This window comes from Cylas formicarius, unplaced genomic scaffold, assembly GCF_029955315.1.
Source record: "Cylas formicarius isolate icCylForm1 unplaced genomic scaffold, icCylForm1.1 PGA_scaffold_4__25_contigs__length_36172078, whole genome shotgun sequence".
Taxonomy (NCBI): domain Eukaryota; kingdom Metazoa; phylum Arthropoda; class Insecta; order Coleoptera; family Brentidae; genus Cylas; species Cylas formicarius.
This window is the reverse complement of record NW_026844334.1, coordinates 26168606-26191539: the sequence shown is the minus strand read 5'-3', so window position 1 is coordinate 26191539 and position 22934 is coordinate 26168606. Positions and strand designations below refer to the sequence as shown.

The window sequence follows — 22934 nt, the reverse complement described above, 5'->3', positions numbered from 1 at the left end:
TAAGCTGCGCGATGTTATCTGAATCTTTAGCCGTATCGATCTACTGGCAATAAGGTGGGGATAGGATTAAAATACTATTGCTTGCAATTGAAAAAATTGCGTTTATTACGTTTACGATCTTGCTCGTCACAACAAAATAAATGCAAATTACAGATATTAGACTAGTAGGTACACAAATTCATTCGTATCCATATCAAAGAAATGTGGAACACATATGCTAGGTTTAAACATCAAAATAAGATCCATATTTGAAAAGTCAACATCAAAAGGCTAATTGAAAAACAATCTTTTTAACCTATATTTGGAAGTTATCTTTAGAAAGGCATTAGATATAGCTCATAAATTAATTTGAATGAACAACATTAGATATGCTAATGACACAGCTACAAAATATAATTTTTTTTTGTTGAGTTTGTGACGTGAGTAATGTTATTTTCTGTACTTCTGTACAGTTGAATGTCATGGAAAAAACAAAATTACAAGTGAAATCTATTAAATATCTAGTATCTATCATCAATTGTTTGTGTGACGGGAAAAAAAAGCTGTCTTCTCCCTCTCTCTTTCGAAGAAAACTTTCGTAAGCATGAAAACATTTTTTACAAAAACAGATTTCACCATAGAGATCACAATTCGAATGACAAGGTGTCACATATTCTCCGTCTGGTTCTATCGGTATTAAACTGGGACCCTCCACTCGATATTTACCTCATGTATGAATTATTTCGTAATAGAGACAAAAGTACATTGAAAATGGTGAGTAGCAAGACTTCAAAATTCATGGCTAAAAGAGTTAAGAATATGGTTATACCGCTCGTTCAAGACAACAAGACTAGCAAACCACAACAGTGTTGTCAAAGATACTCATTAATCAGTCATTAATCAGTCCCCCCTTAATCCCCCTTCTTTATTCCACTGTTCTTCGCATTGATAGAACCCTATGGAGTTGGCAGTTTTCTCATGCCCTAACCTGCGGGCCCGGACAATTTGCATACAATAACAGCCGATGATGATTTCCCTGTAATTTAGATGCCGGAATTCGGAGGTGCTCATTAATATTTCATGCTATAATATTTGCCAGTCTAATCGCACGTGCAGCATTAATGGATACGTCAATATTGCGTTAGTGAATTCGTACATAGGGTTGGCTTTTCTAGGTGCATATATTTTTTTTTACATGCACCTCCTTCAACGATCATGCGAATCGCAGTTGACGTAATGAAATCATCGTTGCACTGTGAGAATTGGCACTATTTACTTTTTAGAATCTTCAGCAGTATGCATATGTATTTTGTCTCTTAGTTTGGATAATTCTATCTTGATAATGTTGCACTTCTCTAGTTTGAGAATCTTGTGCTAAATTCAGCAATGATATTGATCCTGATATTCATTGGACCAAATAAACTTTTAGACATGGCCTTCGAAGCTTTGTCAATTCCCAGTGATCCAATCAAGTCTAATAAACAAGCCATAGTAAAAAACAACTTTAAAAGTAAATTTTATAAAAATATATCACAAACCTTTTACTATATATATATATATATATATATATATATATATATATATATATATATATATATATATATATATATATATATATATATATATATATATATATATATATATATATATATATATATATATATATATATGTATGTATATATATATATATATATATATATATATATATATATATATATATATATATATATATATATATATATATATATATATATATATATATATATATATATATATATATATATATATATATATATATATATATATATATATATATATATATATATATATATATATATATATATATATATATATATATATATATATATATATATATACATATATACATATATACATATATACACATATATATATATATATATATATATATATATATATATATATATATATATATATATATATATATATATATATATATATATATATATATATATATATATATATATATATATATATAGGGACCTGAGCTACCATCTTGCTCAGTTTTTGAGTTGCCATGGATATTTTGCAACGTACTTCTGCAGATTCAAGCTGCGCCCGAAGCCACTGTGCCAGCACTGTGGAACACAGGTAGACGATGTAGAGCACACTATTTTTAAATGTCAGCGTTGGAGAAATATAAAAGCTAAATATAAAACTGACACCAGACAACATTGTAGACCAAATGCGCTAAGGTCGAGTAACGAATGGAACGTGATAAGCCGCATGGCAACTAGCATCATAACTGTCCTTCCTGGTGCACGAAAAACCTAATTTATTTATGAAAGTAGAAGTCGTGGTAATACATTTATTCGCTCCACTGAATTCAAAAAATATACATCTGTCATTATGTCATTATGGGTTCGTCAGGAATTTTACATAATACGGAAACAGTTAAAATAGAAATTACCCAAACTTAATACAAAAAATACGTAGGTTCAATACAATACAATAAGCATAATATACTAAACAATAAACGCCTACAGAAAAACAACCAAAATGCGTAGTTTACCCTTCGCCGTTTCATATTACAAAAGCCCTCTCCTTTCGCAAAGTTGTCTACACCAAACACCACCTGCATACTTTTTCGCAAAACGCAAGACAATCTTTTGTCTTCTGGGAGCGATCTAATTAACTGCCAAATTTAACCCCCGAAATTTTATTCGCGACATCATATCGCTTTCCAACTAATGACATCTTAATTAAAAATTTGTCAAACGAGAGCATTCAGAAGTTTCTTAATTATCATCCAGACAAGTTCTGTATTAAGTTTATATTAAAACGGCTACGTTGATACCGTTCAAAAATAACTAATTAATTTGTTACGCCTTAACAAGATGCGCGGAAAGTAAACAAACAAAAATGATTTTATTAATTAGTGTTCTAGCGACTAGCTTCGGGCTGCTTGTTCACCGTAAAGTTCCGTTGTTTCTCGATGATGTTGTTTGTGCCATCCAGTCCGGTTTGATAATAAACAAAACTTTATTTTGTTTTATACGGTGCATAATTAGTGAAATTTTTGGATAGAGCTTTGTTTCGCGGCACGAGCGGCTACGGTAGACATTGCTTTCTGATTTCACCTGGCGTTAATCTTTAATTTCGTTGCTTGCTAATTTTCAACGCGCATAACATACACTCGTGGGAAACCTATTTTTGATGTTTTGTCAACCCATTACTCCAGTTCCCGGCCAAAACAATTAAGGCCCTCATCCAATTCCAATCTTGAAGTGACAGTCTACTTCATTAAAGCTGCTGCAAAGACGTTTGGCGTATTAGACTGGTTCCAATTTAAAGTTTATCCCCCCGTTTTATGAGAAGTCAATTTCATCATACAACATGGATCCCCATTAATAACCTAGCAGCGAAGCGTTTGATGGAAATCTTTACGTCAGGCATCACGAGCGTCGTTTTTGTGTTGTCAAATAAGTGAACGAAAACCGCCGTTAGCTTAAACTTTTATTCATAATTGTTATGTTACCTCGCTTTAAATCAAACGTCGTGGGTTAAACCAAACGAACATGTTATATTGTTCTAATGGAGATGTTTAATACTATTTTGTTTGAAGTGCAGATAATTTAATGTTTAACATTTTATTAAAATTCATTTTATTTTTAATTTCATGCTAAAACATTTTCTAAATTACCATCATTTCGTTACTATAACTCACAACACTCAAAAAGGCAGTTAATAAATTTTCAAATTAAAACGTTTGGTTTTCATTTGTCCATAATCATCAATTTATCATCCTGCGCTACCTCGACGCTAATAAAAATTCTAACCTATCCATACCGATCCCATCCTACATTATGTTTCAAAAATACATAATTATTATGTAACTTTTAAAAACAAACCGATAAGTGACTTAAATCTTTTTTAAACAGCTGGTGATTAGTCTCTAAAATCTTTTTTTTTACGGATTGATTGAATAAATAATAAGGTAAGGTGAACAAAATGAGGAAAGGTAGTATCTCAGTGATCCACTTATTAAGAACAAAAAATTGAAAATAGATGGATTTTTTGCTTCTAGTACTATGATAATAATATAAAGAATAGTATATTATGAAACAAGTGCTGTAAACGGCATTTGACTCAAGAGTTTATTTGACACGAGCGGAGCGAGTGTTTAATAGACGAGTGACTTAAAAAGTTTACCGAACGTGTTGCAATTTCGCAACACAACACGAATACATTCACTAACATGACCGTCAGAATTGACAAACGTCACAATTCAAGGCGTGGGAAATATCTCCGAAAACATCCGATTGCTCCCAAACCGCAGCGATAAAATTCCGGAAATGTTCGAAGTGGCTCGGATTCATGGGAAACGAAAAAAAAAAAAATATATATATATATATATATATATATATATATATATATATATATATATATATATATATATATATATATATATATATATATATATATATATATATATATATATATATATATATATATATATATATATATATATATATATATATATATATATATATATTTTTTTTTTTTTTTTTTTTTTTTTTTTCGGAAATCATACATTCCTGAACCTTCGATAGTAAAACTTATTAACAAACCTGAACCACGTTGACAATCCTGAACCTGTATATTGGATCAGGATTGTTTTCTTGTCATATTTCACGTAAACTTTGATATTTTTAGATATAATACAAACTAGAATTAGAGGCGCCATCGGGTCGCAAAAGTGGCTAACTTTTGTTTCAGTGGCTCAATTGGAACCTTATAGAAATCTATTTTTATGGTGGTTCAGGATCGTATGGTATATCTAGTATTTTAGTTCAACTATTTGGCCGTTTTTGGCGCTGCAGACAATTTCAAAATTATACACGTTTCTCTGTGTATATCTTACCATTAGTCCAATCCTGATCCACACTACATGGCAACACTGTTAGTTATTTTTTTGAGGCAGTGAGATCGCAAACTAAGTTTTATAGAGTTGGAATTTTGTATACCGTGGTTCAGGTTTGTCATCGTTCTTGCGTCGGCCTCGCGTCGGTCGTCGGTTTGAAAATGAATAATAGCGGCCGTTGCAAATTAATGGTTGATTTGTGTTTAGCGAAAGGTAAGTTATTGTCTCTTTCTCCTTTTTCTCTTTCTACACAAAAAGTATTTTTTCGAGGATCCACGTTAAAACAATAAAATTTTTAGAAAAGAAAACGACAGAAGTTAGTGATAATTGTTCGAATATTTCCGAAAATTATTTGTCACCACCTCCATCAGAAATAAATAAATTAAATAAAGATTCGCCTTTAAATGTGAAATCTCATTCTTCAAATTCAAATATTTGTTTTCAAAATGATGAAAATGCAAAAGAAGAGGATGGAAGGTCTGTAATTGATCAAGTTGTGGCTGATGTGTATTTAATGAATAGGAATAGTAAGTACTTATTCAAATGTTTCATATTATCGATTTATTCACGGAATAAGTTTGTTTATTTTTCCCATCCTACTAGAAAAAAAGTTGCACCTAACACGTGTGTAAAATGCATATTCGCACTTAATTGCTGTCTGAACTGCGCTTGGCGTAGTACGGCCATGTGCAATCGTGTGCGGAAAAGGGGAACTTTCTACACGTGTTAGGTACAACTTTTTTGGTACGAGTGATGCAATAATCCAAAGACTTCTAAACAATATATATTCGCGATAAAATATTGTTATTGTATGTATTTTTAGATCAGAAAATAAGAAGCTCTGATACTGCATGCTGTAATACTCAGAAAAATAATTTATCACCTGCGAAAATACAGATCATTGAAGATTGGCTTTTGGGTGTAAAGCCTAAATGTATATATTCAAAACTTTCTTCTCAAAATGATCAGTCAATGATGATCAGAAAACATAACGGTGATGTCAGATCTACAGATGATCAAACTAAAGGATTACCAGATGAACGAGAGTCCTGTGTGAATAGTGCTGATATTGAAAATGACGACGATTCTGTAGAAGATCCTGATTATATTCCAGATGACTACCCAGCTAAAAAAAAAAGGTACGCTATTCGCTTAATTCTTTTTGAATTTGATTAAGCTTTAAAATTGCAGTTTTTAAATTTAAAAAAGCTACCAAGAAACCTCTTAGCCACTGATTGTCAACCACGGATACTTGGAGAATTGCAAGATGAAAGGAGAAGTGATAATGTAGCTCAACAAATTTCAGATCTTGCTCTAGAAAATGAGGTAACCTACTATTTGTACGTAATGTAGGAGAAAAATAATTTTGTTACTAAAATGTTTGTTAATTAAACAATTTCGTCGGAAAAGAAAAAATTTCAGTTACAACCGTCCTATAATACAAAAAGTAATAAATATTGCTTCATCCCTTATTTAGGAATACAAGTTAAAGAAAGCAGATAGTTTAACTATGTTATTGTCATAGTTCTATTGAAAGGTTGCAGTTTAATTGAAAATCATGTTGTTGACGATGTTTTGTCTGCATTTAAGATGAAGATTATACTTAAATTTTATTTAAAATTTGAAACAAACATTTTTCGATCTATACAGCTCTAGTAGTTAAATTTGTGACTATTTTTAAGTTTTCACCATTTCTTTCAGCCAATGGTGGAAAAAGCATTACGAAAGAACTACAAAGATCGGAGAGATTTTTGCCTCTATTGCGAAAAAGATGTATCGCATTTTGCTAGACATGTTTCTAAATGGCACTCCGAGGAGATTGATGTAGTCAGACTACTTTGTCATCATGTTAATTCAAAGGAGAGAGGACTTAAAAAAAAGGAAATTTTATGAAAAATAGGGCAGATACTGTAGTAAGACCTGTCAAGAGATTAAAAATTACTGAAAAATTTTCCACCTCAGACGAGTATCTTCAATGCAAATATTGTTTAGGTTACTATAAAAAAAAAGTTTATATAGGCACACCAAAATATGTCCATCTAATTATAATAAAGAAAACAAAAGAAGACAACCTTCCCAAAGCGATGGACAAACTGCTTTACTTTTACAAAGTTTTAAAGAAGACGATTTATTGAAAACTAAAATTTTCTGTAGAATGCGCGCAGACGACATAAGCTTTATAGCTAAAAAGATACTTTAATTAAATTAATTAATTAAAGGGCCGCCAAAGTAAAGGTAATATTGACTTGGTAAGACAAAATATGCGAAGACTTGCAAAACTTTTGCGGTGTGCTAGAAAAGAGAAATCCGCCGTTCAGAATCTTATAGATCTTCTCCGACCAAAAAACTTTAAACTAATAATATCTGGAGTGAATAAAATTGCAAAATATAATACGCAAACAGAAAATTATGAATCTCCAACTTTGGCTATTAATTTTGGAACACTTATAAAAAAATGTTGTGGCCTCGCATATATTAATCTCGTTCAAATGGAAAACACATGCGATCAACGAAAAGATCTTAAAATATTAAAGAACCTAATAGAATCTCAATGGTGTAATAAAGTTTCTGCGCAAGCATGTACTAATTTAAATGAAAGTAAATGGAACAAAGAAGAATTATTGCCTCTTACTAGCGACCTAAAGAGGCTTAATATTTTTTTGCAAAATGCTGCAGAGCAATCATTTAACAGTTCAAATGAACACAATTTCAAAGCCTATAATTCATTAAAAGAAATATTGTATACCCAAGTTATTCTTAACAGAAGGCGACCACTGAGGTAGCTCAGCTAAAAGTCCAAACTTTTAAATCAATTAATTTAGAAAGCCGCGTTTAACAGAATCCGAAAAGATTTTATTAAAAACCTACAGTCGTTTAGTTATAAGAGGGCAGCGTGGAAGGGTACCCATATTATTATCACCAATAATGAAAACGCATTTCGAATGTATTTTGCAAACTAGAGATAACTTCGCAATTCAAAGTGATTTTGTGTTTCACACAACTGGTCGAGGGTTTGTTGATGGAAATAAAATTATTCAAAATATGCCAAGAAATGCCAACTTGAGAAAGCTGCCAATATAACAGCAACAAAACTTCGAAAGCATTTAGCTACCATCACTCAACTTCTTTAGTTTTCAAATAACGATATGGAGCAATTAAGCAAATTCATGGGCCACACATTACAAACTCATTCAAACTTTTACCGTATGTCCGATAAAGTGTATCAAACAGCTAAAATTTCAAAACTTTTACTTTTAATGATGGAAGGCGGAGCCGACAAATATAAATCTAAAACACTAGATGAAATTGATATTGATTTATCCCCTGTTTTTGATTGTCTTTAAATAATTCAGGATATTGATTAGAGAATTCAGTAACTTCTTGCCGATTCGGAGCTTTTCTTTCCGAAATTTTTGTTTTTTGTAAGTTTGTCCATGATTGTCGTTCGTTAATGGGGATTGACTTTTTTGGTGTCATCGCTTTTGTTGGTATTTCAGAATTATTTGATGGCAACTCGCAGTCAATGTTCAGATTATTGTTACTTGTATAGATTGTTTCCATTTCTTTATTATCAAAAACAGGGGATAAATCAATATCAATTTCATCTAGTGTTTTAGATTTATATTTGCCGGTTCCGCCTTCCATCATTAAAAGTAAAAGTTTTGAAATTTTAGCTGTTTGATACACTTTATCGGACATACGGTAAAAGTTTGAATGAGTTTGTAATGTGTGGCCCATGAATTTGCTTAATTGCTCCATATCGTGATTTGAAAACTGAAGAAGTTGAGTGATGGTAGTTAAATGCTTTCGAAGTTTTGTTGCTGTTATATTGGCAGCTTTCTCCGGTTGGCATTTCTTGGCATATTTGTGAATAATTTTATTTCCATCAACAAACCCTCAGCCAGTTGTGTGAAACACAAAATCACTTTGAATTGCAAAGTTACCTCTAGTTTGCAAAATACATTCGAAATGCGTTTTCATTATTGGTGATAATAATATGGGTACCCCTCTTCCACGCTCCCCTCTTATAACTAAACGACTGTAGGTTTTTAATAAAATCTTTCCGGATTCTGTTAAACGTTTTTCAAATTCGTTATTGGAATCACTTTCTAAATTAATTGATTTAAAAGTTTGGACTTTTAGCTGAGCTACCTCAGCTGGTCGCCTTCCGTTAAGAATAACTTGGGTGTACATTTCTTTTAATGAATTATAGGCTTTGAAATCGTGTTCGTTACATAACAAAATTTTACCGGGGCGTAGATTAACGGTATTGCTTTGGCGCCTTGGCACAGACTGTGTTGTTTCTATTAGTACGTCCCAACATGAAAATTTTTGGCTATCGACGATAGTCTCGATATATCTGTTTTACAATATATGTGTTTCATCATCTATATATATTTCTAAGGCATCATTTTTGCGTATCAGTAGATTACCGTTATTACCGTAAAAAAGATATATGGACGGGTGCATTATTTCGTTTTTTAGTCTTAGTGCGATAGCTGCTAAGTTAAATTTTTAAATTATCGAATTGAATTTCTTTTTATTTCCAAAGCCGAACAAGTAGAACTATAGCGGCTGTTGCTGTTTTATTTTTGCAATTCGCAATTGATACGAATGTATTTGAAATTAAGTTGACTTCTAAAGGAAAAAGACGATACATTAATACGATACGTTTTCACGATACGTACATACTCCACAAATGGATATATCTGGCCTTGTAGATAAGTAAAAATTACCAATATTCTCTGTGACCAAGCGTCTTAAACGTTTGCAATAGCTTCGAATTGACGGTATCTTCGGATTGCAGGATTTCTTTCTCAAAAATACCTGATCATTGGTTACTATTTTTGCAGATATAAAAATCAAACTTATCGCTGATAGTCGTCGCATCACACCATGTCTTTACCACTGCAACTAGCTTATACGGACTACCACTAAGGACAAATATAGCCGGTTGCCCTTTGTATTTCAGTGAAGTACGATGAGAAATGGATTCGCGGAATGTATGTGACATATTTCTATACGACGCGGCTTGGTGTCAGACAATACTACAGAATTGTGTTGCGGGAAAGCCTAATGAAGCAGTTACACACCAATTGTGATAGCAAAAGGGAATGGAACGGGCGGGCAAGGGACGTTTCAGTTTGTCGTGACAAACCGCATTCAATTTCCAGCTGTGTGCTTGTGTACTTCACATTACGGTGCATTCAATTTAATTAAAGTTTAAGGGATTGAGAAAAGCAAGGCCGTCGTGTAGACGAGGTTGAAGTAATTTGGGGTTGATTAAAAGGCGATTTGGGGATTGTTTTGTCCTCATTGTTTCCGGCAAATAAAAGGATTGCCGTTGGTAACTTGAACGAATAATTTTAGTTTCGTTATTCCTGCGCTCATTTTAAACGGGAAAAAACAACACCGCGAATCGCCGTTCGCTTTAAAACGAGGTCGATCAAACTTCATTTGAACAGTTTGAATTTTTCACCATTTTGAACGTGCTCCGGCCTTCCGGCGACCACTATCGACTAACTCAAATTGTAATTACCAAATGTGTGTGTAATAGGACTCATCGAAGCGCCGAAAACATCCCCTTGATGGTACCTATCCACCGAGAGTAGGGCATACGACACATTAAACAGGCCGGTTGATCAAATAACAATTGGCACGAGCTCCAATAATTTTGTATCTGGGTCCGAAAATATCGAAAGTAGTTTATCGAACTTCTACGCACCATTTCGCAAATTTTAAAAATAAGGAAAATTGTTCTGCAAATATTCAAGAAATTTCCTCATAACTCTGTAAAATGGATGTTTTTACTTTTCGAGGCGTTGCAGAAAAATTTATTTTTATTATCTAAATCGTTGAGAATGGAGGTCTCTACAGCAATTTACTTTTATCACCTTTTTTACTTTTTTTATACCAGTGCTCTTCTGACAATTATCGAGATAACAGGAAAATCATACAATATATTCCGGGATATCATCCGTTCGTTTAATGAACTCCGACTGGAATCCTGCAGACGTTCGCCAAGATCTCACTTGGCTTTTTCTATGCTCGCGCTATAATAAAATAAAAATTTATAATAAAATAATAAATTATAAAAAAATAAAAATTTGGAAAATATATTTAATAATTAATGTTGCTAATGTTTCGATTTATCTTTATTTTGCGTAAAAATAAGGTTTAACTTGAGTTCGTTTTTCGACATGCACAAAAAAAATAGTGTGCTTTCAAAATAAAAGCTAACTTGTGCAATTTGTCCAATAGCTGATGTCTGTGTATTTCGTATGGTTAATTTCTTCTAACTTCTGTTGATATATTCCACGTCTATGATGCTGTGGGATTCGCAAGCTTTATTATTGCTAAGAAACTTAAAGCGAGAGCAATCATGAAATACCTTTTTTCTTCGTCTTGTTCAAAAATACTTAACTCATGCGTTCGTAACGCACCCGAAAACTAATGCTCGCAGAGAGAGTTAGCGAACACGTGAATAAACTTTTAATAATTACTTACTCCACTAGCGTCAAAAGAAACTCGTCATTTGCAGGTGTTTATTGGCTGCATAATATAGTGTTACGTATGTAAAAAAATTATGAGATTCGATATGTGGAATCTGCTACTATTTTAAAGCTATAAATGAAAAAATAAAAGAAATTGACTTAATTCTGGCCTATTTCCATGTCCAATTCCACTCTGCCTTTTATATACGTGTTATCTATAACGGGTGACTTAATACCTTAATTTTTAACAAACAGATAGATGCCGTGAGATGCAAATGCTGTGTTCGTATCCGGAACCATATTATGACGTATATCTCGTATCTTTAGTTCTATAGGAAATAGTTTTACTATTCAGTTTAAGTCATCAATAGTTAATTTATGTTACCTACCTATTAGTATGTTCATTATTATAAAATCTAACTGCCATATTTTTTGTCTTATCCATCTTAAGTTGCAACCAATTTTCCAAATTTGAAAATTCATGCAAAATTTTATGCTTTATAGCTGAAAATACCTAAAAAAAATTCCCACTGGGAGGTGTAAGTGTCTCCAACCATCTAGTTTTACATTTGGTATTAAGAAAACTTTTGCGAGATTGAAAGAAAATGCGTTAAAGGAAAGTAACAATGGTCACGAATAATGTCATCGAAATCAGATGCAACTCTAGTTTTATTGAAAAAAATTCAGGAATCGCATTAATCGAAATTTAAAGAGGTTTGAGTAGTGTTGGACGCTAGTATCTAACATCGAGAAAAAGTCTGTATCTTTTACCCGGTTTTATTGTTTTACATTTAAATCAACGGGCGCGTATTTGTTACGGCATTATCACCGTATGAAGGTAAAGCGTGCTCGTCATCAACGTATCACGGCTCATGAACCACATATTAGGTTTCATCGGTTGACAAGTTTCGCATGTAACGCGAATCCGGATTGAAAGGGCCGGAGAGAGGCCGAATGACGCCGAATCCAAAGCCCATCGACGCGTCCCTCATTATTGCCGGATTACATCGTTTTAGTCCGTCGGATCAGGCTTCTGGCCGGCCACTGATATATACGCACTCGCCCACGGACGTTTCGACACTTTTATTATTTCCGAATCGATTGTTTCCTAGTCCGATGAGCAATAATTAAAAAAGAAGCCTATCCTCTACAGCCGCGACTTTGCAGCTTTAAAGAAATTCGAACAAAGGACACGCTTTCCCTGTTATCATTTTTTGTCGCAACCGATATACGCTAGTTCTCGGCGGAATCAATTAAAAAAAAAGACATTTACGGGCCGTGTATTATTCTACTCTCTTCTGTTAAATACCCAATTATACAGCGATCTATTTTGCGGGAAGCGTCACTTTACCACGTGAGTTTCTTGTTCTACAGATTTGAGCCATTCGGACATTTCCGGGATATTACCGCACGAGTTTGGAAGCAATCGGATATTTTCGGAGATTTTACTGTACCGCTTGAATTTTGACGTTTTTCAATTCTGACGGTCGTGTCAATGAAATTCGTGTTGTCTTTCAAATTTGTACCCAAAAACTAACGGCCGTAGACAAAGTATAGTATACAACACGTTTGCCAAACTTTTTAAGTCACTCGTTTATTAAACACTCGCTCCGTTGCGCTAAATTCGTAACACAAGTGCCGTTTTGTTGCATAATACACATAAAAATTTTGAATTATTATTTGTTGTGAAATGGTTCATTTAGACTAGATAGTAATAAAACGCAAAGCCGGTTCAAATGATGTTATTTGATGAGTTAATTTATCATTAATTTTTCCAATTGGACTAATTTTTTTTTGTAAACAAATCAAGCTCTCCGATTGGAGTAAAATTTGACGAGGTTGTCGTCTTTCCGGAAAGATACCTGTTCGGATACCTTTCTTTTCTCTTGGTAATATTTACTACAATTTCGTAGGAGGCGCTTATGATCTATCACTTACTGCTTACTGCATTTTACTCTATATTTTGAATCTCTGGAACTGCAATACATTGTTCCATTTGTCCATTTATGGCAAATTCTCCAGTTGTCTTTGTTGCTCGCCGATCCATTTTTATGACAGTTGCAGTTTATTAAATAAACTGGTTTCATTGTTTGACTAAGCTTCTGTTTGTTGTTTGTGATACGTTGTCAGTCGTCAATAAAGTGTAATATTAAAATGTAAACTCATATCGTTATAGATAAGTGTGCCTTCTTTCTGATTGACAGGGCGTTTTATTTAAAAATTTGAATTTTTTTTTTGTTTACTAGAAATGATGGAGGCCGATTGACTGTTTCCAAATGCTACCGTACTGGCGAAATTACCATTTTGGCAACATTTTTTTAGCTGCAGAATTATTTTGATGTCGGTGGATTATTACTGTGAACCAATTATGTAACAATAATAACAGTTACCAGCGACACATATTCCCATAAAGGAATGCATTTGTTTCGACACCATCAATACTGCTAGTATAATAAATATGATATGATGATGGTATAGAACTATTTTTTTATTAGAATCAGGAATTAGTAGGGGTTTTCATAATAATTAAGAGCCTTTCTATTTAATAATCTACCAATTGAATTAGATTATCCAAATTTAAATAAGTTTATAGCCAACCTAGAAATTGCTATTGAGAAAGTCGTTTTACAGTATACTAGCATATATCGATGGTTCTCAGGGTTTTAAACTTAAAATAATAAAAAAAACAGTTAAAATATTCCCATATACATAACTGGCCAACTGGCAACTTTGGCCAATCATTCTTCTCAGTTAGCAATGACTAAAGATTCAGGTTTAATTTACCATCCAGCAACAGATCTTTGCGATCGCCTTCTTAGATTAAATAAATTCACTTTAAAACCGAAATTTATTGCGTCCTCCCGCGCTTTCCTATCCAAAAATACGAAACCGGCAGAGCCGGTGGAGAATAGCCTCGGGGTTTTTAAGTCGATTCATTAAGCAAAACACCTGATCTAATAAATCTTACGAATTGTCTCCCTTTGACAAACCTAGGGGTAAATAAAACACAATAGCAGGTGTTATTAAGTTCTTTATCACCCTGCCGTACCTTTTCTTTGTTTCGGGAAATAAATTTTCATTACGGAGATAGCGAGTCGAGCAACTTTTTTGATTACGCCTTCCGAGACGGCATAAATACCAAATTGGAATTTAAATTTGCTCTGAAAAGGTTGTAGAGTTTTGCGGTTCGCGGTGATGAATGAACGCGTACAACTCATTGGCTTTTGCGACAAATGTCACACTCGTTATTCGCACTTCCTTCGCTGTCGTACTGGGACAGGCGGGGCCAGCTGCTGACCTGAGATATTTCGTAGACTCTGATTAATTTATACAAATGCGATGAACCTACCGGCAAGTGAAAAAAGGAAAGGAAATAGTTTTGTATTCGCTGATATAATTCTATTGTAGGTGTATATTTTGAAAAAAACACAATTTTTCATAATTTGAAAAATAAAAGCTGATTCCATTCATAGATCAATTGGATGCTATTAAAAAAACAATGAAATTCTAGAAGGCTCTGGAATCAATGTGAGAATAGCAAATTTTAGCAAAATTTTTTAGCTAACCTAATAATATTTAGAAGTAATAGTATTTAGAAGAGAACAAAGGCCCGTTATTGAAATAGAAATGCGTTCTAGTAGTTGCCTCATCCAACGCTGAAATCAAGAATACATCAAACTAATGCTTAACAAAACAATCCGCTGGACCCTTTTTAACAATGACGTCAGTGAATTTGAATCAAAGCACACAAAGTAAAAACTATTTATCTCCTTCCTCTATGCCTCTATAAAAGATTCTATTAGAGTCTTATTAACAACAAGGCTAACAATCCTTGTTGTTAATAAGACTCCAATAGGCGTATATGCAATATCACGTACATATGAAAAAACCTGGAATTAAAAAATGAATGAATTAAAAAATGATTTCCATCTAGAACAATGGCTGGTCGTTCTCGTAAACCAAACTTAGGGTCCAAGTGCAAATGTTTAATTCACCACACAAATTAAAAGCAATAAATTTTGTCCTACGATTTTCAAGAAGCTCATTCAATTTCGGAACGATTTTCCTGCCAAAAGATTCTCTTTAAAGAACTTCGCACGGGAAATAACTACTTTTTAGCTTTCATACGACTTTGGCAACTGCATGCACGTAGACCCGCGAAAAACGTGGGAATCTCGGAACCAGTTATAAACGAATATGCGGCCCGATGTCCGTTTGCTTTTTCAGTTAGAGCAGTCAACAAGTGGTTTGTTATACGATTGCGATAGATATGAATCGGTCGTCGGTGGTTATTTAACGGTCGACTCGCAACCTGCAGGTCGTTATTTAGGTAAACGATGAAATAAAAACATTAGTTGGTTCTACTAATGTCTCAAAAGTGCAGAAACATTTACCACTTTTGGTATCGGTGTTGGTAACTATTTCTAAACAAAATCTGCCTGGTGTCGGTACTCCCAACATGGCTGCAGAGAAAAACATTTGAATAATTCTGAAGAATTAACACGCTCGTAATGTGATGATGTGTGAACATTTAAAACGTAGAAACATCTTGCTTTTTTTCTATTAGCTTTGTTTATTTCCCTGTAGCAAGGGTCCTCTTCTCAGGTAATATTACAAGGTATGCCTGGGGTTTTTTAACATGTAGAATTCAAACATGCTAACAGCAGTGTTGCCAAATTTTTTTGTAAATTAAAAAATTCCTAACATCTTAGAGATTTTCGAACACAGAAAACTTTAGAAGTGTACTCGTGAAAGAATACCGGAATTATTAATATCATTGTGAAATCTGTTAACATTATTATTTGCATTTTTGAATTTACCATCTTAAAAAAGCCTCATGTGTTGGATTTTATTGTCCTAGCTTTGGCAGTTTTGGATATATTTACATTACCGTACAGACTTATTCTTGGCCGATAATATTGTTTCATTTGTAAGTATCAACCAAAAACAAAGAAGATCATAACAAGCAAGTATAGATAGTCCAGCATTAAATATGGTACATTGCAGTATAGAAAACAATGGCCAAGGTCTCCTTTTAATAAGAATTACTTAAACGCATTTTTTTTTTCTGATTCCTCCTCTTAATATAGCTTAAAATTAGCTCTAAATAAATTCCTACAAATAAAGTATACCATGACCTGAAATATTGTGTTTTTACAACCGACCCCGCGATTAACATTGCCGAGCAGACCCTTGCCTGTAACCATTCCAGGACCGTCCTAGGAAGCGGGATATAAGTATGTTTTCAATTCTTTTCGCAGAGCAATTCTTGAAACATGTATATAAAAAAAAGTAAAAAAAGTAACAATTTATTACGTTCGATTTCATTACATTTCTACATAGTATCATTATTAATATACAAAACATTAAATATAATAATAACAAAGTATCAGTCACTTAAAAAATCGTCACGGTCGCTACTATCGTCTACTAGTTCAATGATCAACTCCGCCACTCATCGTTCTCGATAAATTTTAAAATTTATTACTCGTTTTTCACAGTTAGACCAGCTTTATACTGATATTTTAGCTACTTCTTACCGAATTATGTTTTTGGTACTATCACTAAATTTTGGTGCACTGTTATTTCTTCTTATATGCGCTTTCAACTCAGACCAGATCATCCCAATCGTGTTAAATATACAATGATACGGGGGTAATCTTAAGATTTCATGTCCGTTTTGTTGTGCTATCAAACCGTAAATATAAACTATAGTCTTTTAAAGAAGAGAGTTGTTAACAAATCGAAAAACTATGCAGAAGACACAAAAATACAAGAATATCGACAGACACACAAGACAAAAACAATTACTTTCAGACTTACCTGTAAGATAAATAGAATCCATGTACTTACCCTTACCGTTTGAACTATCCAGTAAAAACAGCCTCGCAGGGTCAAAGCTCGAGAATCAGGTAGAGAAATACGTACTTACTGGAAGTATCACATTCAAATACCCCGTAATGTATACGAACACATCGCAAGTTAGATTAAACTCTTAAGAACGCTTCTACTTATTCGAAAATATCGCGCAGCATCAATGCTTCATCAATTTTAAAACAACCCATTTACGTTTCAAATAAAAATTTCGAGTTTTTACAAATATTCGTTGCGGTCCATCTACTTAATGCAGAATAAACATGTTGGGAGCGGTTTTACCACGGTCCTGCGAGGGTCTGGGGTTAAGTACTTAAAAATACTTAAAACGTCAAAGCAATAAATGCACTATATTTTTGGTCGTATCCATGATGTAAATGCAACAGGAATTTATCAAAATAGGTTTATTAACGATTCATACGAGATGTTTCGAAATTAATCCCATTGCAGCGGAATTAATCAAATTTTACTAATTTCATCACTACGGTCCTATTTTCATAAATACGTTTCTATATTGTTTTGTAATTTGCCGCTTAACACAAATACATATATTTAAATACGGAAGGATTACCGAATTTAGCATTAAAGTGAAAAATATTTCACGTGCATCCGTTCCCTTGGCTATTTGTTCAGTTAATAATTGTTTTACGAGCTTTGGGCGTTTCAACACCAGCGCATTAGACCGTAGTAATTCCTCTGCTAATGCAACAAAAGCAAATTAACCTAAAATAACTAACTCTATTTATCAATTAAAATGCAAACAATTTAAAGTTTGAATTCTTCGACTTCTGTAGGGCAGTTTAAACAATTTTAAAACTAACTTGTGTGGCAATAAAATGGTAAAGTTTTGTAAATTTGGTAAATGCATATGAGTATATAGGTAAGAAGATTATATAAACATACCGTATTTAAATAGAACAATTTAAAACTCTTAAGTTTTCGATATCTCTGCAGCCGTGACTCATTCATTGAGATCGGGAATCCCTGAAATGTGCAGTCTTCATAAATGGCATCCTAAAAAGACATGAGTTTTTCTTTTTGTAGTTTAGTAGCACATTAAACTACAACGGAAAATGATTATTAACAACACTGGGTGCCATAGCCACTCTTTACCTCTCAATTCCTCCAAATGTTATGTACTTTCATTTTCTCAAAAAATGCAGATTATTCGTTTTGATTATCAAGTTAATAGTACTACACTGTTGCCAGCAACTGAATTTAATAACTTAGGAGTTCCGTTTGTAAGGTTTAATCATCAGAAAAAAAAGTAATGTGTGATCTCACACCATGATATCCAAATTGGATATATCGAAATGCAGCATTTACTTGAAACATGTTTTGTTTCCACGTCGTCCTTCCATGTTAAATGGCCGGAGAATTTTAACATGCGTCGTTCGATTCTCGTTCTCTCATTGTCATATATTTTGAGTTCTTACAAAATGGACTGGTTGGTTCGGTCCGCTATCCAATGCCATTCTCAGCATTCTTCCGTAACATATCTATCTTGGGCGTGGTTCAGGATTCCGAACCACACCCTATTATAGAGAACACTAGGGATTTAACAAGTCTAATTTAGTTTCCTTGCGAATGTGCTGGTCTTTCCAAATTTCTGGTCATCAAAATTCTAATCCTACTATCTTGCTATGAACAATCCTTATTTGTTATTTATGAATGTCATGGATTTGCTGCACCGCTGGAGGAACCGTTCTTTCTCGATCTATAGTCATCCAGTGGCTTAGTCGTAGTATGCATTTCCAGTTTACTTCTTCGATTTGTTGAAAGAGACATTTCTTGTTCATTTTTTCCCTCTAATAGATCAAATAAATTTTCGACCCTTCCCGTTCACCAGCGCCTTCCTCATTATCCATTCCCCATGGATATTAAAGATTAGATAGATAGGTAGATTATCCATTCCCCATAGAGATTAAAGAGTAGATAGATAGATAGATATAGATAAACGTAGATATATCCTTATTTGCAATATAGACTGCAATATAGACTGCAATATAGATTCGGGTAATAAAAATTGAGTATTAATTTTAGAGGTACATATCTCCAAAAGGAAACAAAATATTTGGACAATGTATGTGAAGAGTCTCATCTCACCAGTCTTCTCATTTGAAGATGTTGTTAAATTATATACCTTTTCGCAAATTTCAACCAGATGGAACATTTTCCATTTTATTTCAATTTATGATAAGTAAGCTCTAAAATTAAAAACAAATTCGGATGGTTCTAAAAACGATAGACGAAAACCGTACATAGATATCTAGTATTATTTCAGAGCTATAGAAAATTTTTCTAAAATGCGTATCTCTGAAACATCGCCGTTACCTTTTGGCTATAAAAAATTTGTGTATTTTGTGTGTATTTGTGTGTTATGAAAGCGTTTCCAAGGCATCTTTCTACATAAAATTTCATGGGTTAAATTCAATATTTTTATATATAGACATCAATAGGAAAATATTTTTTTTATATCCGACACCACGCAACCTTTTCAATTATTGAAACTAACTTCAAAATGAACTTCAAAAAGTAAAAGTTTTGAACTTTTGGACGGTCCTAATGATGTTGTATATCAAACAGAGTTTAGGTTAAATTATAAGGAAAAAAAATGTAATGATTAAAAATTACAAAAATACTTTTTACCACCCTGCAAACGAGACGTTTTTAGAAAACTGAAACCGAAAACTCTTCTCAAATTAATATCTTTGCTAGTTTTAGAAACAATTCACAATTTTTGCTTTCCCGTTTCGAATAGTGTCTTGCATTTTTTTCTGTATGAACATTTATATCATACTTATGCTTTTCTTTGGGTTTTCTGCTGAACGTTCAATTACTGCATTAACTGGATGCAGGATATCGTAAAATTTCACTTATTCTGAGTAGCATCCTTAGAATTTAATGCCGATGCGATAGAAGCGTAAAATTTCATAATAATAGCAATCTGGTCGTAAGAAATTAACTTGCTACATTCATTAAAAGCATAAAGTATATTATGACCTTTTCCGTAGCCATTAAACATTCAGAAAGCTAAAAGTGCGTTCCGCGTTGTAAACTGAATTATCCATTATAATAGGGTGGAGTTAGTTTCTGCCCTCTTTTAATGGAAAGTTTTGTTTTATTTTCGCCCTGTGCATTAGCCTACCATTTATTTTTTACCTCGTCCTCCGAAAGCTTCTGTGAAATTTTCCCTTTCCCGAAAATTTAATCGGTTTAAGGCAAAATTAGATTTTTTAGTTAGTAAGGGATTATTCAAAGGGAGATTTTTCCTTGCATTAGCTAGGCACTAATTAAAAAAGGGATTACTTTGTTTTGTTCCGTATATTTAGCCGTTATTGGAATAGATTTTTGAAAGCGAGTACCGTGCGGAAAACAATATTTTTTGGGGTTTATTAAAAACTATGCTGGATGTAATGTGTATTTTTCCGGTAAAATCCACCCATTGATTCAAAACTTGGACCCCAAACCAAAATATAATATTCCAATAACCGGATCAAAACTGAAGAGTGAATGTGCCAGAATGAATGTACTATTAGAGGTATCTGGCGAAGGAACCAAATGACCGCACAATAAATTAAACAAGCATACGTTAATTTTCTAACATCAAGGCGCCAAATTTAAACTGAATCGCGCACTCAATACATTTTCGCGGGTACTGTCAAGATATATTATTATCAGTGAGAGAACTTGTGATCATGTGCTTATTTTTGAAGAATGTACATTAATTTATTGCAAAACTGTTTTTATAGCATTTAAAATAAATGGGTATATAGCGATATAAATAAATAATTATATATGTTTTAAAATTTAGCGTTTATTGCTATTGTGCCCTATAATAAATATTAAAAGTTAATAAATTAATCATAACTAAAAAAAATAAAAATAAAATTTTTTCTTTTTATTTGGATACTACGTTTATTTCTCAAATTTTCTGTTTTTAATGGTGTCGTTGTTTTGCATCTACATACATCGTAAATGATTGTTCATTCAAACTGAGCACGAAGCTATTCATTTCTTGCAAAATAATCTGATAATAATCTAATTGTAACACTTGCAATTGGTGATCTTGAATTTTTCGTGAATCTTCAATTATCCTTTGGTTCGAGACTCCTGTAATTAATTGTGGAACAATTGTCTCTTGATAGTATGTAATACCATCGGCTGAACTTTGTGCTATAATTCTGAATGTGAAAACTAATCCATCTTTTACCTTTTCCTAAAATACATGATTTGGAGCAATTTGGGTTAAAGTAAATCCAAATACTCTTTTTATATCAAGACTGAAGGGCGCACTATCTTTTAGCATTCGAATAAGAGAATACTTGAACAGCATTTCATAGGCTTCTAGAATGAAAATAGCGTACAATTTCAAAAATCACCACAACGTTTTCAACTTTTCTATAATAACTTATATTTTAAATACGTACATCCACAATTTAATAATAATAATAGATTTTATTGCCCAAAAGAAATTACCAACTACAGGACAATAACAGAAATACATAAAACAATTAATTTTATAAAGTTAAAACTAAACGAAAGAAGAAACATAGAAATAGAAAACAAGAAACAAAAGGTGTGAACATATAAGAAAAATAATATTAACACGAGAACAAGACAGTGCGAACTACTTAAACTGTAATTACCTAAAGATGGACTTTAACCGTTAGTGATATAGTGCTGGTTGCAAATTCTAATCAGTTTTGGTAAACTATCATTAAAAATATCACAATATTTACTAATTAAGTTGAAATGCGAGCACCTTTGATACAGCGGGGACCTACGTAATAAATGTGTTTGGGGAATCCCTGAGCTAAACGTAAGAATGTGTCTTGCATTAGCCAGCGGAACACGAAAATCAATTTGCGCAAGTAAACTCATAGTCAACATTACTATGCAATAACTTATATAAAAACATTACACTGGCCGTAAACCGCCTCTGATCCAAATGAATATTAAACCTGTCCTGCAATGTCCCTCCCTGGATAGAAACCATCCACTCTAAAAGCAAGAAACTTTATAAATCTCCTTTGAACATTCTCAAGTGACCGAATATAAGTTGAGTATATGTATGTATATATATATATATATATATATATATATATATATATATATATATATATATATATATATATATATATATATATATATATATATATATATATATATATATATATATATATATATATATATATATATATATATATATATATATATATATATATATATATATATAAGCAGGTCAGCTGGAGTTTTATTCTAAAAGATATTTATACATTGCGAAAAGTGGATTCTATATAAATTTAATAGCGGCAGTATAAAAGCCGTATGGAAGACATAACTTCATACAAGAACAGTCACCTAAAAAACGTCTAAAGCGGCATTTTTGTAAGGTAAATCCAGCGTTGATCCTTTGCAGCAAATCAATTGAACGTTGCTCGAGGAAAAGATGATGAGGGAAATTGAAAGAAGTCGGAAAGGATGAGGGATTTTCGAACGGAGTATCTATACAGGGACGGATGGTTAGCAATAACTTTACAGTTGCGAGCAGGTCGTAGATCTTATAAACGTTTTACGTTTGTCGTAGTGCCTTTTATGGGGGTTAAAAATAAATGTGCGCAGGTAGGTTGTTGAACTTGAGCGCACTGCTTCTGGTTTGCACTGTATCTCTGTTTCCTGCT

The 22934-nt window shown here is 32.8% G+C and overlaps 2 protein-coding genes across 14 annotated transcripts in view; both read left to right on the top strand.

The window, feature by feature from the left end:
- Nucleotides 1–22934, top strand: part of LOC132701343 (CUGBP Elav-like family member 4) — a 977281-nt gene that overhangs the window by 932946 nt on the left and 21401 nt on the right. The window lies entirely within an intron of this gene.
- On the top strand, nt 4615–6409 carry LOC132701344 (uncharacterized). The gene is made up of 4 exons (XM_060669166.1): nt 4615–5095; nt 5182–5409; nt 5706–6021; nt 6074–6409. The coding sequence occupies exons 1-4, from the start codon at nt 5044–5046 to the stop codon at nt 6078–6080; spliced, it is 603 nt and encodes a 200-aa protein (XP_060525149.1). The 5' UTR covers nt 4615–5043; the 3' UTR covers nt 6081–6409.

Coding starts and splice junctions, on each gene's coding strand:
- LOC132701344 (XM_060669166.1), top strand. CDS start 5,044: ATGAATAATAGCGGCCGTTGCAAATTAATGGTTGATTTGTGTTTAGCG. Junction 5,096..5,181: donor TGATTTGTGTTTAGCGAAAG/GTAAGTTATTGT, acceptor TAAAATTTTTAG/AAAAGAAAACGACAGAAGTT. Junction 5,410..5,705: donor GTATTTAATGAATAGGAATA/GTAAGTACTTAT, acceptor ATGTATTTTTAG/ATCAGAAAATAAGAAGCTCT.